The 21,396-nt window shown below is 38.5% G+C and overlaps 1 protein-coding gene across 7 annotated transcripts in view; it reads right to left on the reverse strand.

The window, feature by feature from the left end:
- Positions 1–21,396, reverse strand: part of LOC147011824 (myocardin-like) — a 142,802-nt gene that overhangs the window by 90,197 nt on the left and 31,209 nt on the right. For all 7 annotated transcript variants that reach the window (XM_085857123.1, XM_085857124.1, XM_085857126.1 and 4 more), the window contains one exon: positions 18,011–18,076. In XM_085857123.1, the coding sequence (XP_085713249.1) occupies positions 18,011–18,076 (66 nt within the window). Of the gene's footprint in view, positions 1–18,010; positions 18,077–21,396 lie in introns of those variants that run through there.

Below are 21,396 nucleotides of genomic sequence, written 5' to 3' on the forward strand. Positions count from 1 at the left end.
GCTGAAAACTTTACCTGGCCCATCCCATGAGAAGGTGGGAATAGCTTGGGCTGTAAAATAAATAGAAGTGGTAGTAGATTAACCCACCAGTTCCACCTGTAATGTAGATGTGAAAGATCCCATAGTATACTTTGCAACACAATTCCTGTAGGCCAGTAACACAAAGTCAATGATCTCTAATTGAGATCACAAAGACTTATCCCATTTATCCCACCCAGCTTCATATAAAGCTGATAAGTCAATGAAGTGTCAGAACAACCCATTCTGGATGTGCTGGCTGTTTACAGTGATTCAAAGATCCAAAGATTGCTTTAAGTGGGAACCAATAACATGATTGTCTACAGCAGGAGAGTGCTCTTCCCAAAACGTTAAATCGTTCATTACCGTGTGCTCGACTAGCGCCGTATGGAAGCGATGGAAAGTTTTTCAGCACGGCTTGTGCTCTGACCTGGTGATAATAGACCATGTTACCTTTCAGTGAAGGTGGCCGGAAGTCCATTTCAAACCCGCAAGATGCTTGGAACAAAGAGGATGGCTTGCTTCAAACAAAACTTGCATTGGCATCGTGATCCACTTTTAATCTGATCATCAAACCGAGACCAAGTTCGCTGGATAAGGACGCGTGATGCAGCGTTTGCTGAACCGTCAGATTGTGAACTATCGAAAAGGACAGGAATGAGAAAAGGCTTTTGGCAGCATCCTCCAAAAGATGTTTTAGACGAGGCCGAGAGACACGGTGCATTTCCATTTTGGAAATGAAAAGCTCTGGCATTTGCAATTTGTGCGTGCAATTTGGCATCGCCATCACATAGAGCAGGTGTCAGTAATTGAGTGGTTATTTCGGTGGTGTAAAGATGCATCAAAACACTCCGTCGTGATCATTTTTTTTTTAAACCAAAGATCTAGTAATCGTAGCTGCTTGTTATAGTGTGATGTGTTTGATAAGTCACTTAAGTAAGCAGTCTTTGGGTCGTGTTTCTCTCATTAGCAAATATCATGTGCCGGTGTTGCAGGCAATTACAGAAGCTGTGTGCACATGCGAGGTGGATGCACTCATTTAATGAGACAGCACTTCGAGGACAGAAAGATAAGTAAACACAATAGGGATAAAATATTGTTACAGGTGTTGAAATATTGACCAAACCAGCTCGCACACTGACAATGGCTCAACGTTCCAACTGACCATTCCAACCACTTCCAACGTTTGGCCAATGTTAGTATGTGGCTTATTATTATAATTATTATTATTATTATGACACTGCACATGCACAGCGAAAAGAGGGGTTATGCAATTGGTTCACTTTGTCTGTCTGTCTGTCTGTCTGTCTCCAAATGTCAGTTTATGAACGAGGAACTCCTTAATTTCATGCGAATATTATATTTCGAACACGAATCGGAAAACGAACCAGTAGCTAAGCAGTACGTTGGCTCTGAATTCGATCCGATCGCGCATGCGTACAGAGGAGTGAGATAATTTCTTTACTCTGTCTGCCTGTCTGGCAGTCAAAAAAAATGACCCATCGGCTTCGTATGGTTACTATCACACCTGTTATGCAAGGTTTACAAAGAAAACGAACATAGATTCTGTTCGAAAATGCAAAGTAAGGGCTTAAAAGACCCTTCCCATGTCATTTTTCTCATGAATGCATGAGTAAGGTGTTCAATGAACTCTCTAGTAGTCTCGTTCTTTGGTTTGCAGCACATGGCTGTGGGTAGCATCATTTGCTGGGGCACAACGGTGCCGCTGATGTCGATTAGAGCAAGAATTTGTAATTTGTTTAGGGTACGGGGTGATAGCTCGACTACTCTTCGGGAAGGACACCATGGTATCTGACATTCTCCAAGAGAAGGGACACCCAGATTAATATCCATCCAAGGGATGGCACACACATTGATGACTCACCCTAAATACGAAACACCAGGGTGACCGTTTATATCTGGGTGGGATTCAAACCCAGACTAAACAGCTTAGAGGAGAGTGTTCATACCTCTAGGCTATCTTGTGAGCGAGCTGGGAAGGTGCTAGCCCTCATGCTACTTGATATATACATAAGTGACCTACCTGTGACTTCCTCATTGAAGTTTGCCAATGCTGACAACCTTGCCCTTGCCTAACAAATCGCGTATACCCGATGATGTGAGCCAAGTTCTCACTGATGACTTCAACGTTTTGGAGAAATACTTCACAAAATGGAGATTCTGATCCAACACGTCAAAAACCCCTGTAAACACATTCCACCTGAGCTATCATCTGGCTCATGCCAAATTAAACGTCTCCTTCTGAAGTCAGCCAGTCCACCTTGAACCACATCCCAAATATATTGGAGTCACTTTGGATAGCAGCCCTGGTGTACAAAGAACATGTGAAAATAGTCTGCGAGAAAACTAAGACCAAGATGGCTATCATCCACAAATTTGCAAGCACAAACTGGGGAGCCGGTACATCCATCCATCCATTGGGACCATACCCTGTGCAAAGTGTTGATGCTGTCTAAGCAGTCTCCTTGGCGATTGGGCACAATCCTGGACGGGTCGCCACTCCGACACAGCCGGTACGTGCAAGCTATGTATGTCTACCTTTGCTCAGGTGTATCCTACTGTGGAATACTGTGCACCTGTCTGGGCTAAGACCAGTCATACCAAACACCTTGACACCATCCTGGACTCTGCAATGAGCAGCTTGAACCAACATGAACAAAAAGAGTTTGCCAGCAATGGGGAAGGACATCAATTTAGAATGGCTAGTTAGATAATGGCTGGTAAATGGCTAATGACTAGCTAATGGTTCGTTTATAATAGCTGGTTTGATCTACACAGACTCTCGCTTGATCAACTGAAGTGCTCTCAACCGATTGCAAACTCTACGTATGGGACTGTTCACCTTGTGCACACGAGGAAGCTAATTGAAAGCCCAGTATGATATTGTGGTCATCAAGATCAAACAGACAGACCTACACATAGTGTGCAGGACTTTGTGCAAAGGAGATTAATCGGGTTCTTTGTTGAACTACATGAAGCCACGGACTTTGCAATCAAATGGCTCTTACTCAATCTACAATTATAGTGTCTACATGATCATACTAAAGAAGTAAAAACAATCGGTCACGTCAAGTGGCCGAACTGCTAGCCGAGAGGCCGGTGATTCAACTATTTGGATTCTACGCTTCTGTATATAAAATCGCTGTCTAAAATAGCAGTACTGTCCACGTCTCCTTTCTCTAATTTAAAAACCTTGCAAACATCTCCTCTTCCACCTCCCAGATGTTCACGACCTGGTTTAAACACCTAAAGTCCACTGCACACTGTTGCTGACGCAACACAACAAGACAATCTGCAGTACAATAGTTTAGTCTGTGAAAGTCTTTGATATTCGTGTAATTGGCAGTGGTTGACGACCGTCATCAACAAGGTTTTCAGGCGCACAGTGTGCAGCAGTCTACGACGATCGCCAGCGTGGCACAATGTGTTGACCAATTAAAGGGTTTTTTGATGTGGGGAACTTTTGGCCTCATCCCAGTGTGCAGGACTCATTAGGGAGAGGTGTTTTATTTTTCAGAGGGACATATCTGGGACCACCCAGATAAATGGTGGGCTCCACAACTCGGGCCCGTGATGGACTGATGGTGGCAAATCCTCGAGTTTAAAAAGGCAACGACATACAATGATTTAGCATGCACCATCACTTAATACGAATATTACATGTTTGGTTATCGAGGGATCGCCGTCAGAATGAGAAAATGCGATAAAGGGCTAAAATCCTTCAAAAACTCCGGACTTTCTCCAATTTTGCTTCAGTAGAGTATTAATCAACCCGAGTGACTGCCCGAAATAGTTACCAAATATCGAATAAGTTGTGCAGCAAATTCCACTAGCAAGTTGTTGAATGCTACCTGAGCCAGCTTTCTCTCCACCAGGGATTTTCCTCCAGCCACTTCTTTCTCTTGGGCATGGCGTCCTATTAGCATGCGTGCCAAAGTAACAGTACTCAGAGCTTTCACCCTTCTCATCCTCTCCCTGCATTTCTTCTTCATCAGAATTTGTTTTCTGACAAGAACATAATTGACAGTCATGTCGTGTGCGGCAGTCCACGAGAAAACGAAATTGCACAAGGGTCGTCGTGGACGGTCAAGTTGCATCACCGAGGTGAACATCAGCTCGTGTGTGGTGGGCTTAATGCTTTGTTGTTGCTTCGCTGTGATGCATGGTGCTTGTTAACGACAGTGGTAAACTGCCGCACATTACACAATTATGAAGAATTACACAGATTAAACTGTCGCAGATGGTCTTGTTCTATTGCGTCAGCTAGTGTGGTGGACCTAAGAGTGGAAACGATATAGAAAACGACCACATGCAATCTACATTTTTTGAAAGCCAAGGTATATAGAAACATAGCATGCTGATAAAAAATTCATAATTTTTAGGTAAAATAAAAAAAAACAGATGATCGTCCCCGCCGGCTTGCTTTTTTGAAGCCGCCTCCGTTTTTTTTGCAATGTGTTATATTGTCGAACATCCTGGAAAATAAAAAAGAAAGAAAAAAAAATCACACCCATGTTCGAAGGAAGCTGTGCAGTAAAGCGTCGACACTGCATAAAAAGTAGCCCCATGAAGGACTAACGGTTACTTACCCAACAGGTGGGTGACCTTACTGGATTGATGCAAACTAAACATTAACATAAGAACTAGAGTAATTCGACTGCGCGCAGTCGACGGGAATGCCTCCGCTCTCCCGCACAAACACTTGAGTATTGACATATTTGACCCTTGACTTTTATCATATCTGGGCCAAAATATAATCAGTTAATTGCCCTGTCTAACTTTACCTTTGTACCAAGTTTGATGAAATTCTGTCCAATATTTCTTGAGTTAGGGCGTAAACAGTAAAATTTCAGTTTGACCTTGACCTTTATCACATCTGGCCCGAAATCTAATCACTTAATTGCCCTGTCTTACTTTACCTTTTTACCAAGTTTGATGAAATTTGACAATTTGCTTCTTGAGTTATCGCGTAAACGAAAATCCGGATGGATGGACGGGCGGACAACCCAGAAACATAATTCCTCCGGCACCCTTAGTGCGGAGGCATAAAAACGAAACAATAACACAAGAAAAACAAAACAACAACAAACTATTTATAACAAACATATGGTGGGTTATAAAAGTTTTTCTTCTTCATTTTTTTTTATGGATGGATGGAAGGAAGGACATACCAGATATTGAAGCGGTTTGAACCACTTAAAAGTCCACATCTTCATGTACGATTCTTGCACCTTTCTTTGAATCGATCATTTTCCCAATGTCGGAAATGAGTTTTAATAACGTCTTCCAATTCACAGCGCCGAGAGCTATACTGCCACCTTCCATTTCCGTGTGTGATATATTATGTGAGCATACTGATCTGTGTACATGTCTGCGTACGTAAGTTCCATTGCAACAACTGCAATAAAGTTCAGTGCACGCTTCGGATAAAAATGATGTAAAATACGACTGGTTTAAAACGAACAAATTGTGCGAAAAATATAGAATGTAGACAAATTGTGTGAACACGACGAATCATTTTCATGATTTAAGCATCATGTTTAGCTCACCTGGAACGTAGTTCCGGGGAGCTTATGGGATGGTGCAGCGTCTGTCCGTCCGTCCGCAAATACTTTCAACTTCTCTGAAACTACACATATGATTTTGATGAAATTTTACCACAACGCTCATCACCGTGTACGTACCAAAGTTTGTTCATGGCATTAAAAAAGTCGGGCCCAAAGGGGGTCAACGGAGGTTGACCCCCCTCCCAAATAGGTATTTCCTTTCTTCTCAGAAACTACACAAGCAATTCTGATGAAACTTGACCACAACCTTCATTACCCGGGATGTACCAAAGTTTGTTCATGGCATAAAAAAAAAAATCGGGGTCTGAAGGGGTCTATAAGGGGTCACTTTCTTGATTTTCGGACGTAACTTGATTTCCGACATATAAACGCCCATGACATGCTGATCATTTCCTTGTGGGGGGAGGGGGTAGTGCCCATGACATGACCCTGGGTACCCCCAGCATGTAAGCAAAATCTGGTGGAGATTGGCCCAACGGTTTTTATGCCGCTTCTGACGAAGTCACCAGAAGCACCATGTTTTCGGGTTGTCAGTCCATCCATATGTCCGCCTGTCTGTCCACACATGTCCATCCATACGCCCGTCCGTGATAGTTTTCTCAGTTTTCTCTGCAACCGCTTATCTGATTGACATGAAATTTTCACCAAAGATGCGCCAACTCATGTAGAATGTTTTAATGATAATTATGATGTCTTAGGTCATGTGGTGTGACAACCATGTTGGAAAAAAGGAATTTCCTTGTGGGGGTAGTGATTTTTTATGATATCATCGGTGGTTTCGTTATGACGTCATAATTGCATACATCAAACACTTTATCTGATTGTATGGGGGGGTAAATTGTATGGGGGGGGGAATTGATGATGTCATACATCACATGGTTTGGCAGCTATGATTTTTTGAAGAATAAACATAAAAATCTTCTTCTCCAGAACGGCTTCACAGATTAAGGGGAAACTTCGCACACATGTTCCACAAGTCTTGGGGATACCAGGGTGTTCACGAATAATTGATAGGTCACATGGTCTGACAGCCATATAGGATTGAACGAAAATCTTAATTTTTTTATTTCTATTCAATCGCTTTATAAATTGATGTGAAACTTCTCAATTATGATCGACTCATGACTCGGAAGATATGTTTTAAATATCAACCTGTCTATCGGACATATGGTCTGGCAGCCAGGATTATTTAATTTTTTGAATGTAGGTTCGGAGATTTAAATAAAACTTGGTACAAGTATGTATAATGATGTAATCTCTCTCTATCGAGTGAAGCCTGTGGCTGTTGGTTGCATCATTGGTTGGGATGCGGCAATGATATAATAATGTGGGCAGAGGCATATCTATCAGCTGAAGAGTGCCATTCTAGTTTTTTTTTAAGATTTTCCAATTACACACATACACATAGAGAATTTATTTGCGGAGAAGGGGGGATATTTTATGCCCTTGACCTGGTACCCAGCGCGTATGCAACATTTGGTGGATATTGGTCAAGGGGTGTGGAATTGTATAGAAATCAAGGGAAAGGCTTCACACACACACACACACACACACACACACACACACACACACACACACACACACACACACACACACACACACACACACACACACACACACACACACACACACACCAGAGAGTGTGCCAGCACTCTCTATGTGGGGATGGTGCAGAAAAAAATATGTCTGTCCCACCTGCAATATCCAAAACTAAAGTTGGAGTAGATCCTCTAAAAAGTCGCGAAGGCTACATATGAGAGCTTACCTGGTCTGTTCAGCTGATAATCGAGGGAGGGATCACTTTTCAGGACTCCAGACAATGGCAAAAGCAAAAAACCGATATTGATCAAAACCGGCAAATGTTCTTCTCATTCATAATCATCATAATCATAATAATCATCATCATCTTCAGATGGTGTTTTTCTGAGCTGCCTCTCTCAATGGCAATGACTGGTACCATCCGGCAGAGTTTTACTTTGTGCAGCATCTTTTGCTATCATGATTGTAATAGTTTGAAAGGATTCCAGAAAAAGTATGCAAAACTGCATTCCTTTGTAAAGGAGTCGGAAGGGATCAGAAGGGTGGGTGGGACTATGACTGTCAATCAGCCTGATGGGGGTAGGGCCGCAAGACACATTTTTCCAATGACCTATATGGGTGTGGTTAATGGTGGAATATAAACAGGAAGTTGGTGACAACAATGACCCACGCACATTTCTATTAAGCACGTACTCTTTGGAATGTTAGATCATCTATAAAGTATGTACAGTACCATTACAATGTGAGCATGTCTATAAAGTTTGTACAACATTTGTAAATCAGTCAGTAGTAGAACATCTACATATACAGTATTTCTAAGAAAAAGTAAAGAAAAAAGTACTAAAAACATTTTTCAAATGCAAAAGGATGGATGTCGGGCTGTCGATTTAACTTTGTCTTTTCGAGGGACAACCATTATTCAAAGAAAGATGTAGGGATGGTTTCACATTATCATTTCTTGTGACCATCACTACCTTGTTTACATACTTTTTGGAGAAACATCCTGACATCCTTTACATTTTTTATGCCTAGTCGGCGGAGGCATTGTTTTCAGATTGTCCGTCTGGATGTCTGTCCATCTGTGATAGGTTTTTCGGTAACACACTGACTTAAGAATCCCTCCATTGGGACCATAATCTGTGCAGAACGTTGGTGCTACTTAGCAGTCTCCTTGGCTATTGGGCACAATCCTGGACAGGTCACCACTCCAACACAGGATACCAGCATGGTGGCACTCATTTTGCCGACCTCAAGAGGATGACAGGCTGAGTTAACCCCACCTGGTATTAATTCAACAACTGAGCGGGATTTGAAATCAGGACCCTCGGATCCAAAGCTCACCACCCTAACCGTTAAGTCAACACCAGGCACAATAAGGGGTGTGGAATTGTATAGAAATCAAAGGAAAGGCTTCACAGCATAATACTAAGATGATTGGAATCTCCCACACAATTATATATATATATATATATATATATATATATATATATATATATATATATATATATATATATGTATATATATGTATATGTATATGTATATCAAAACATGTGGAGTGTGACGAGCACTCCCCTGATCTACATTGGACATAGTCCTATAGAGCTTCAGAAAGAGGTGTAGGACTATGTACAATGGGGATTATGGGAGTGCTCGTCAAACTCCACATGTTTTGATTTACCCGCTGATCACATCACGTGCCTTCTGTTTGAATGGTTTGCATTCGCGGGAACAATTGTCTGGGTGGCAGATGGATGGTTGTTCTTTGCAGATTATGCGGTTTTACCGTGTGAGACATAATCCGTGGCGATGTTCACCATAACAGTCAGGACGTGTCTGATGTAAACGACTAATGTCATCTTTATTGGTATGTCATCCTGATGAGGGTAAATAAGCCCAACATCCAGATTGGTGGCTCTGTTTGATGTTTAACTGATGTTGACCATGTAATCTTTGACTGCTTGACAGAGTCACCGGGCCGACGCCTCTGGGTTGGAGGTGATGCTTTGGTGTAGGACTATGTTCAGCGGAGATTTGGGAAGTGCTCGTCACACTCCACATGTTTCAATTTACCTGTCGATCACATCACCTGTCTTCTGGTTGTATAGTTTGCATTAGCACGAACAGTCGTCTGGGTGGCAGACGGATGGTTGTTCTTTGCGGATTATGCAGTTTTACCGTGTGAGACGTAATTTGTGGCAATGTTCACCATAACCATCAGGAGGTGCGTTTGATGTAGAAATATATATATATATATATATATATATATATATATATATATATATATATATATATATATATATATATATATATATATACTGTTGTGAAAGTAAAAAATCCCAAGATGTCATTCGAAAAGAGTAGGTCATTGTGTGCAGACAACATTCCCAGCAGTGGGTCAATTGTATAATTAACACTACCTGCAATATGTCAGAGTGCTGAGGTGTGAACAAGGCACAGGTATGATGGACCAAATGGCCTTTTACAAGTGTATCATTGCAATGTGATACATTACAAGATATGGAAGAGAAAACATCGGGACTCCCTTTATATTGTAGCACGTAGACCTTTAGGCCCAACACCAATGCATTCTTAGATGGGATATAATAATGTTCATGTAAAATCAATCTCCACGCTATAAAGCCAAGTCCTTCAGTTAAAGACCATAGTCCAAAATCAGGACTCTCGGAATGAATGACACCTGCTCAAAATTCGACCAACCTCCACATTTCAAAATGAACAGAACACAGTTATGCCTTTGTACTTGAGAAGTATACCTGTGAGTTCCATCGAATGATTTCACGATATCATATGAGCAGATGATAAATGTGGTTTCTGGGACTCACATTCAAATGAATGGGAGAAAAGGGAAAAACTGACTCTTATAACAATTTCTTATATTTTTTCTTCGAACATTCATTTCCATCGAGTGTATTCACTTTATCTCTTTAAGCACGAAAGAAAGGGCTATCCCTCCTTCGGTTTTGTAAAATGGGGAAGTGCTTTTAAGAGCACAGTCGTGCTGTGAAAATGAGGAAGTATTCTGTGTCCATGTCTCTCATGGTTATATCTTAAATCAGCAGAACACTAACAGAACAACGTTTAGCTAAAAACGTTTACCTGGCACCACTTGTTATTATTTTTCAGTTTAAGCACCTGTCTGGATGAACCAAACACATAACTCAATCTTCTGGAGGAATCTGACACGACACTATCTTCTGGAGGTAAATGTTATATTTATTATTTTATTAATATCATAATATAATCATCTTTATATACCCTAATTGTTCTTCACTCTTTGTTTTGAACAGAATATGTTGATCGAGTTTCAAAACCAAAACAAACCATCAGACTGCTGCGAAAGAAGATTTTGTTCAATGTTATTACTTTTGTTTAATTATAAATACTTTCCTTATAATTATATGATTTTGAATTACAAGAAAAGAATAAAGTAGATGTAATGGGGAAAGGGGGGGGGGTTGGGGGAGGGTGATGATTGGGGGGAAGGTGCACTCCCCCAACAACCCACCACCCCCTCATCCCTCTCCCCTCCCCTCCCCTCCCCATATGTGTGTGGGGAAGGGTAGGGGTGGGATGAGGGGGGTGGTGGGTCAAAGGTGGGGTCACACATGGGGGTGTGGTTTGTGTGGGTGGGGCTTGTGTGGGTGGGTGTTGCTTGTGTGGGTGGAGCTTATGTGGGTGGGTGGGGCTTGTGTGGGTGGGTGTTGCTTGTGTGGGTGGAGCTTATGTGGGTGGGTGGGGCTTGTGTGGGTGGAGCTTATGTGGGTGGGTGGGGCTTGTGTGGGTGGAGCTTATGTGGGTGGGTGGGGCTTGTGTGGGTGGAGCTTGTGTTGGTGGGGCTTGTGTGGGTGGGGCTTGGGTGGGTGGAGCTTGTGTGAGTGGGTGGGGCTTATGTGTGTGGGTGGGGCTTATGTGGGTGGGGCTTGTGTGGGTGGAGCAATTTTTAAAAATTAAATAAACATGTGTGTGGGAACTAATAAACTAATCACTAATTATGTGGATATGATGGTTGTGGATGTGGCTTATGTGGGTGGGGCTTGTGTGAATGTGGCTTATGTGGGTGGGGCTTGTGTGGATGTGGCTTATGTGGGTGGGGCTTGTGTGGAAGTGGCTTGTGTGGGTGGAGTCAAAAAGGGGTGGAGTTAAAAAGGATGGAGTCAAAACAATTTTTTCAATTTATCTTTGTCTTTTGTAATTCCTTTGAATAAAATGAACCTAAAATCTCTTCCCCCATAAAATCACATAATTTTTAAGTTCAAGGATCTGTACCGACAACATCAACAATTTAAAAAAGTTCATTTGTCCATCGCTTGGTATAACCTTTTTCAAAATGAGATTTCCACCTGTATATTCTTACAATAATCACCAACTTTGAACTTTGGCTTTCTGACATTAATCTCTTTTTCATATTTTAATTCTGTAAATGTTTCTGATGTTTTAGTTTTCGTTGAGGTATGAATCGTGTCATTGTACTTATCTACAATGTCCTGAATTAAAGATAACCATTGTTGAGAACCGAGTTGAGTGAATTTTTTATATAGTCTCTCTTTTAAAGTGTAATTAAAACGCTCAACAACAACAACCGCTTTTCCTTCATTAAAGGTGCTGTATAATGTAATGTTGTTATTTTTAAGAAAATTCATAAATGTTTTGTTGGAAAAAAGCTGTACCCTCATCAGTCCACAATTTTTTTAGGTTTTCTCTTGCTTTTATTGAATATCTGTTGGAAAGCTAACATAAGAGTATTACCTGTTTTGCTTTTCAAAGGAACAACCCATGCATATCTACTCCTCAAATCAATAACAGTTAAAGCATACTTCTACCCCTTATCATAATCGAGTTCAATTAAATCAGCAAACCAGATATAATTAACTTCCTTGGAATAAACCTTCCTTCTATGGAACTTTGTGATTATTGGTTTATGTAATTAATCAGCTAATTGCTCTTCAATCTTAATGACATCATTAGAGCCTATAAGTTTTTTGAACTTCCAAGCCCAAGTTTCAATTTAGCACTGATCATCTTCTTCACAATGAACCTATCAACCTTTTCTCTCAAGGTTGAATTTTGTATCAGAGACAAATTATACAACATTTCTCTGTTGGCTTCGTGTTTTTCTTCCAATGTTGTGCTATTTCCATAATCAATATCATGCCTCATGCACACTTCATCAACCCTATTGATGGGTTCACTCCATGGTTTAGGATTGTCTGCCTCATCTAATCTTTTATCCAAGTTTGTTCCTGGACCACAGAAAGAATACCCTGGTAGATGTAATTCCCCTGGTATTCCAGTTGTTGTAAATTTACTTCCTGATGAAAACTTTTGTATCTCTCCCCCTCGTTTGTGTTTGGTGATGAATTCACTCTTTTTTGAGCCACACACCGAACATGTACCTTTTTGTATAACCCTATTATTTTTACTTTGAACATACGAGATATTTTTAACCCTTGGTTTTCTTTTTACATTTTAGACAATAACTCATTTATTTATTTTAAAAATTCCTACAGAGTGCAAAAACCTTTTTAGTTTCCAACATGAAAATTCGAATCTTAATTTTTAAAACATAAACAATCCTTAAAAATGTCTTCACTCTGTCCTCCATTTATTTAAGAAAAAAAATGTAAAGCTTTAATTAAAGTCAATTACACCAACATCAATAATATAATATTTTCCTTCTTTCCCTTCTTCATCTCCAATTTCTCATTTAAATCTTCTCCCTGAAACCGATGTTAATAGTCTTGACGCATAATATATTTCCAATAGACTTGCCAATTCTTTGTTCTCCTCCTCGGTGCGTTGAGATTTATTTATTTTCTGTAATACCTTTGATCTTTTTCACTATACTATATTTCTGTCATTCAGCCTGTGCCTTTGTGTAATAATTTGATAAATCAATATCCAGTTTTTGAGATATACCAAAGAGAGAACCATCTTTTCCAACATAAGTCATTTATATTGGATTATAAATAATGTCATTAAAAATTTTATTTTTGTTGAGTTGAAATAACACATATAGACATCATTGACCATAACACTTGGAATTTAATTCTTGGACTTGAAATGATTGATAAACACCATTCTGTAAGAATTTTATTACTTCAACAGTAATATTCTTCCAGATATACTAAAAGCCCTTCCATTGAAGGAAATTGAAGAACTCATATTATTCACCATAATTGTTTTTATCCAATAGTTGTTATGTTTATCTTTATTCAATTTTAAATCCTCGACATATTTCTCAGTATCTTTTACAAATGAAGAGATTGATTGAAACTTGTCTTTTGTGTCTTGATACATTGTATTTATTAAGTGAAAAAAGTTGGAGGATAAAATGGTTTTAAACACAGATTCACCTATAAATTAAACGGAATTTTCATCAAGAAAATTTTATTTTAAACAAAGTTTTGTTGTATAAATATGGTGAATACAACGTACTGCGATGTTTGTAATCATGAATATAAATGTTATAAAAAAACACCTTCAAACCAACAAACACATTCAATCTTTTCAGACAAATATTTCCACTTGACCAAGAAACAAAACATTGTGATAGATGTGATAATGATATTCTTTAAATTTTTTTTATAATAAACACCTTCAATCATGCAAACACAAGAACAATGAAGAAAGGGAAAGTGCCACTAAATTCTCCATTGAAAACACTGATGGGGCATTTAAAGGACATATAAAAATAAGATTGTTTCACTTTCAAGACCCTGGACCATCTTCAATCATGGCAGCTGTTGATATGGTTAAACAAAGTATTGAAACAATAATTAAAAACACATTAAGTGAAATGAAAACTTTTAAGTTTTATATGGGAGTAAAATTGAATATGGTAAGAGAAGGCGATGAAACTACTCCCTGTATGAGGACAAACCCTCACTTTATCTCATCATTTCAAGATTTTGTAAGATGTGATGTTTACGATGAACTCCAGAGACAAGAACAAGATGTTGATAACACTGTAGTAGGTAGTGGATTTGCTATTACAAAAATAATCTTTTTAGATATACACATCTTAAAATCAGATCCTCTTCAAGCTTCTTCTTATATTGATTTACCAAAAGAGATAAAACTTAAGAAAGTGGTTGTTAATATTCAAAACAAAGATAATTAATGTTTCTATGGTCTGTTCTTGCTCACTTACATCCTCCACAATGGAAGCCTGAAAGGGTTGAACATTATAAGAAATATGAGAATACATTAAATGTTAAAGATTTAAAGTTTCCAATGTCATTGAGAGATATTCCTAAATTTGAGAAAATGAATAATCTACCTGTTAATGTATGTATATGGATTAACGGATACAAACAAAGTTCAGATATTAAAAATTTCAAACAACTATAAACATGAAGAAACACACATTGACCTTCTCTACTTTACTTCAAAGGAAAAATCACATTATGCTTTCATCAAAAATTTATCAAGATTAAACAAATCACAACTACACAAGAGATGTCTCAACTACTTTCACACAAAAGAACGATTAAAGTCAGCATTCGAAACATTGTAGTCATCTTAAATCAACCGTAATCAATTTAGCAAAAGCAGGTTCAAACATATCATTCAAAGATTTTAACATATCTATAAAACATCCGTTTGTGATATATGCTGATTTTGAAAGTATCCTTGAAAAGATAGATAGTGTTTCTACAAATCCAAATAAATCATACACAAATAAATATCAAAAACATACTCCTTGTGGTTTCTGTTTTTACATCAAATCATCTGTTGGTGATGAATACAACAAGTTAGAACTTTATAGAGGAGAAGATGCTCAAACTCAGAGGAGTTTGTAAGACGATTGGAAAAAGACTGCACCAGACTAAGAGAAAGAATGGTTAAAACCTACAAACCAATGTCATTAACAAAGGGAGAGAAAAAGGAATTTAGAAAGAACAGTATCTGTCATATTTGTGAGGAGAAAATTGAGTGAGAGGTCAAAGTTAGGGATCATTGTCATCTTACTGGAAAATATAGAGGTCCAGCTCATTCCCATTGTAATCTTAATTAAAGGTCCCAAACTTTATTCCTGTCTTTCTTCACAACAACGCTCACTATGACACACATCTATTTACAAATGAACTTTTAAAGACATCTGGAGATATTTCTGCCATTCCTAACACATAAAAAATACATCTCATTCACAAAAACAATTCATACATCCCCCATAATCCATATCAGATTTCTTGACACATACAAGTTCATGGCAAGTCCATTATCTAACTTAGCATCAAATATTAAAAACTTACCGAATCTTATATCACAGTTCTCAAAGCAAGAAGAGATTGATCTCTTGTCATAAAAGGGAATAGATCCGTATGACTACATGGATTCATTTGAGAAGTTTAAAGAAACACAACTTCCTTCAAGGAAAAGTTTCTATTGCAAGTTGAAGAAAACTCATATTTCCGATAGAGATTATACACCAGCTAAAAAGGTTTGGGAGAAGTTTAATTTAAAGAATCTTGGAGAATATCATGATTTGTATCTTATAACTGATGTATTGTTATTGGCTGATGTGTTTGAAACTTTTAGAACAGTCTGTCATAATAATATTATTTTGAGGTTGATTTAAAATATCCAGAAGAACTTCATCACAAACATGTCTCCTCTCAAAAAGAATTGGATGAAGCTGAAGTTGGATATTATTTTGAGGTTGATTTAAAATATCCAGAAGAACTTCATCACAAACATAAAGACCTACCTTATGCCCCTGATAAAGAAAGTCCAAGAAAAGAATGGTTAAGTGATGACCAACAGTCATTTAATATAAAAGGTAAATCTCCAGAAAAACTACTTACAACAATAAATGATAAAGAAAGTTATGTTTTGCATCAAAGGAACTTGAGACAATATTTATCTGCTGGGTTGAGAGTGAGGAAAATTCATCAGATTTTGAAATTTAAACAGTCATTGGTTAAAGAAGTACAGTGTATTGATTTTAATACAAAAAGGAGAACAGAAGCAAAAACAGATTTTGAGAAGGACTTTTACAAATTAATGAATAATGCTGTATTTGGAAAGACTATGGAAAATGTGAGGAATCGACAAAACATAAGACTTGCTACATCTTGGAAACAGGTTTCAAAGTTAATTAATAGACCAAGTTTTGAGTGAGCGGAGGTGTTTTCAGAGAACTTTTGTGCTATTCATTTGAAAAAAAGAGAGTATTGAAATGGATAAACCTATTTATATAGGAACATCAATTCTTGACGTGTCAAAGTCGTTAATGTATGACTATTACTATAATAATTTAAAATCAAAGTACAAGGATAATGTGTCATTGTTATATATGGATACAGATAGTTTTATATTAGAAATTAAGACAAGTGATGTATATGAGGATATGTTTGATAATATTGATATATATGATACAAGTAATTATAAGTCAGGTGATGTGTTGTTTTCAACAAATAATAAAAAGGTTATTGGTAAGTTTAAAGATTAATTTGGTGGGAAGGTCATGAGTGAATTTATAGGATTGACATCAAAGTCTTATGCTTTTACATATATTGATAATAATAACATTGAAAGATGTGATAAGAAGCGAAAGGGATTAAAGAAAAGTATAATCAAAGAAACAATAAACTTGAAAGATTATTACAACTGCTTCACCTTAAAGAAGGAAGAGTACAGAAAAATAAATACAATAAGAAGTTATAAACATCAATTATATACAGAAGAGATAAATAAGAAAACATTAGGAGCTTGTGATGATAAAAGACATATTTTAGAGAATGGAATCAATAGTCTCCCTTATGGTTATAAGTATAAGTGTTAAGATATTGGGTTGGGAATTTTAACAGGCTACCACCGTCTTTTTACTGATTTATAAATGATAGAACCAAGCAATAACCAAACCAAAGAGAGGAGATGTAATCAGCCTTGGTATTTAAATGGGAAACATAAAGAATGTGAGAAATATCCAATAAGTCTTATTGAAGAAATAACCGGGGTAAAAGTAGGTAAAACAAATAAGTGAATTTATGGTAATTACAAATAAGTTGGAGGATGTAAAGAAAAAATTAATATCCTTGAATGGACTGAAAACTTTGATGGTTATCAATTAAACAATGGAAAAACAATTTATAACAATCTCAAAATATGTGGCTCAGGAGGTGGTCAAATAAGAGCATTAAGAGAAATTTATCATTTCATTTCTGCTCAACAAAGACACAAACCAAGAACCAAGTTCCAAGGTATTCTTTGTGAATATACTCGATGGAAATGAATGTTATAAGAAAATGAAGTTATTCCCTAAAGTAGAACATGGGCAAATATTTGTTGGTTTGCTCTGAGTGGAATGAAAATAAGGGAAGAAGTGTTTTCATCAGTAAGTCTCAATCTTTCAAGTCTCAATTTTACATTTGCTTTTATGGGAGGGAAGGGGATAGATAGGTGGGGAGAAAATCAGTCTCAATTTTACATTTGCTTGTACGGGAGGGAAGGGAAATAGGTGGAGAGAAAATCAGTCTCAATTTTACATTTGCTTGTATGGGAGGGAAGGGGGATAGGTGGGGAGAAAATCAGTCTCCTATTTTGGGCTTTTGGAGCTTGAGTCAGAAAGTTTTTTCCCTTTCCCCCCACTCATTTGAATGGGAGTCCCAGAAACCCCATTTACTATCTACTCATGTGTGAATGAAGTTTTGCGCAAATATCGGGTCGTTGTGATGGTCTAGAGTCTAGACTCGAGGAAAATTTTGCTTCAGTCTCCGATTACACATCAAAAGAGGAGGTGCAAGTGAGCTGTGAGCTGTGAGGTGTCATGGTGCCAGAAACAAATGCAAGTACGAGTGAGGATGTTGTAAACAAAGCACTCTAGTAAGCTGGAGACTCACGGGGTAGGGCTCCCTGGGTGGCGAGCTGCTCCTGATGACGTCTCTGCTGTAGTCGCATCTGAAGCACTATAGGTAGGGTAGAGAGGAGTATACAAAGAAACCATCAGTCCTGCTTCCCCACGAGGTATCTGTGAATTGTTGGCAAAGCCTATTTTACAGAGCTCATACTGACTGATATAAATCAGTAAATGACTGATATAGATCCAAGCTATTATAAACCTTAAACTTTCTCTGCATTATAAAATGTGCATTAGTACTTCTCCAGATGTGGTGAACCTTAAAATGTCCAGGTTTTGTGGACAACCCCATTTGAGGATAACCACATTTCAGTGCTGTTTCTCCCACACAGCCACCTCTATTTTATGCTCAATATCGATTTTGATTCCAAACCTCACGTATCTGTCAATTTGTTTTTGGTCAAATTGTTTGTTTTTTGTCCTTTTTACCTCCGCCTACCGAAGGTGGAAGAAGGTTACGTTTTCACCCCTGTCTGTTTGTCATTGTTTGTTTGTGAACACCATATCTCAAAAAGTTGTGGACAGATTCAGACGAAATTTGGTGGAGAACTTGGACATGTGACAAGGACGAAAGGATTAGATTTTGATCAAGATGCGGATCCAGATTTTGATCCGAGATTTTAAAAAGTGATTCTTCACCAGAGATAGATAGGGCCAAAAACGACATGAGGCAGGATATCTCAAAAAGTTGTGGATGGATTCAGACGAAAGTTGGTGGGCAGGTTTGGTATGTAACAAGGAAGAATCGATTTGATTTTGGTGAAGATCCGCATCGGAGAATTTTTAAGTGATTCTTCACCATTGAGTGATTGGGCTAAAACAATATAAAGCAGGATATCCCAAAAATGATAGACGAATTTGGCCGAAAATTGGTGGTAAGTTGGTTTAGTGACAAGAAGAAGCTGATTCATTTTAGTTCAGGTCCAAATTCAGATCCAGCAGCCTATTCTCCTCTGTGTGTATCTTCTCTCTCTGTCTCTCTCTGTCTCTCGTCTCTGTGTGTGTCTGTATAATTAGAATCCATTTGCATAATATCAAAATTAATTAAAAGGAATTCATCTCTAAAAACGATTTCTTTTTCCAACTTAGGATAATTATCTGGAGAAATGCATTACTGTATCATGTTATTTCTGAATTATTTACAGTATATTTCGTTACAGCATAAATTGTTCAGCTTACAGGACTTCACATAGCTCGTGCTGATGCAAGACGATTCAAAAAAATGATGCTGTTTGCAAAACCCTTGTCTAATTTTACAAAGATTAACTTCCAAATCAGCTGCATTGGAATCTTATTGAATGTTCACCCATCTCATTCAACCTTAAGCTCTCTTTTCTTCCATTTCAATCTTTCTTCCCATGATACCTTGTATAAATGTTTGGTATGTACACTTCATTGTCTTTACGTGTTTGAACTAAAATGCATTGAGTCATTATTGAGAGGAGCTACGAACTCTGTAGCTCACTTGCTTTATTTGTTTTACAATAGCTGCTCTGGAAGGTGCACTCAGGACCAACATTTATCAACTCACTCTGAGCTTGACTTCAATGTCGATCCATGTTGTACAAATGTACGACCACTTCGCTAAAAAAAATGCCACCTCGTGTTACGGGGAGGCCCTTGGGAACCAGCTGCTCACAAAACCACCGCAGGACCATGCTCAAAACAGTCTAGTATGCTTTCCCAGTTTCCGTAATAGGAGAAAACTATCAGGGTTTCCTTTGGGCAGCTTTGGGAGAGAAATGGAGCAGCACCAAATAATCCACCTGAGAAATCCTCTATGTTTGCTGTGAAAGTGCCTCACACCTTGCTCAGCTTGACATCATGGAAATCAAGGCCTTCAAAATGAAATAAATTGAATCTTCAGTGATGGAGCTGAGTTTCTGTGTTGATCACTTTCTTAATGCAGGCAGATCGATGGGGTCTCTGTCTTCTAGCGCTTCCTTTCTGGTCTTGCATCGTCTGCTCTTTCCGTGCTCTGTCCCCCACCACCATGTCCCCAGGTATCTGCAGAGCGCACACGGTCCACCAGCAACCCCCTTCTAGTGAAACTCCCAAAATCCAGATTTACTGATCACTCCACTCATTCGTTCCTCTTTTTCCCCACATGTGTAACCAACTTCCACAGTCTCTTCAATCTCAATCTTCCCTCCAGGGCTTCAACACAGCTGTTCACCACCATCTCAGATCATCCCCCACCCACAACCATCCTTTCTACCCCCATTAACCCTCCCCAAGCCCACCATTTCCTGGGTTTCCAGTTTTTCCTTCCTTCAGTGTTGAGAGTTTGTGGCTGTATCCATCTTGTTCACCTCCTGTATCTTCCCCTGGCTCTCATTCTTCCACATGTTCATTATCCCTCGAAGTCTCCCTCTATTTTGTCCCTCAACCCTGCTGTTGGTGTGTTCCCCCACTCCCTGTAATGTGGAAGTAGTGGAAGTCGTGGAAAATGTTGTGGAAGAGTTAGCACACTGAACAGATCAAGACGTAATGGACAAAAACAGGACGCAAAACGTGTATGCATGGGGTGGACAAGATAGACATAGAAGGAAACTTCAAGGAGGGAAAACTGGAAATAGAAGGGATTTGGGTTGAGTTAACGAGGGTAGTAAAGATAGAGAGTGGGGGGGGTGGAGGAGAGAGAGAGAGTGAGGGGGTGGGGGATAGAGTATGGGGGGGAGAGACAGAGACATAGATTTTTTGCTTTTAATTGCTTGTACTATATAAAATACATACACTCAATAAATAATATGTCCCCAGGTTGAAAAACATCCTCAGAACAGTATCAGTAGATATTTAAAGTACAGAGGCTGCTGAGAGTAAGAAACTGTACAGGTTACAAGTCTTCATGAAAGATAAAGATAACTGGAGTCTCAAGGATTTCACTTCATCTGCCAAAAACTTTCCTTCTCATTATTATGTCAAAATTGATCGCATTATGTGCTGAGAAGTAATTGCAAAATTGGCTAAAGATGTGGGCACATTGTGTTTTCACTTTTTCCGATTAAAAGCAATGTTATAAGAAAAACCAAAGGAAACAGAACTCCATTACTTGATGGAGAGTTTAAATATACATTCACTGTTTTTTAATTTCCTAAAAGCCTCTTTGCTTCTCAAGGCTGTCGCTGTGTTTTCGACAGACAAATAGTTCAACAAATCGTTTGAATGCATTTCCTTGGTATCAGGTAAAAACATTTTGATGTCGAGAAGACAGAGAAACATTTTGATGTCGGACGAACCAGACTTTGACTCACGCGACTGACCACGACTCTGGTTCATTAACCAGGTGGCTTACAAAATAATCCAAAATTTTAGCACCAATATTAAATCCCAAGTGGATAGGTCAGCATGATTTCCACCAATCATCAG

Source organism: Eptatretus burgeri, chromosome 15 (genome assembly GCF_056783735.1).
Source record: "Eptatretus burgeri isolate ZD-2024b chromosome 15, Ebu_testis_v1, whole genome shotgun sequence".
NCBI classification, from domain to species: Eukaryota; Metazoa; Chordata; class Myxini; order Myxiniformes; family Myxinidae; genus Eptatretus; species Eptatretus burgeri.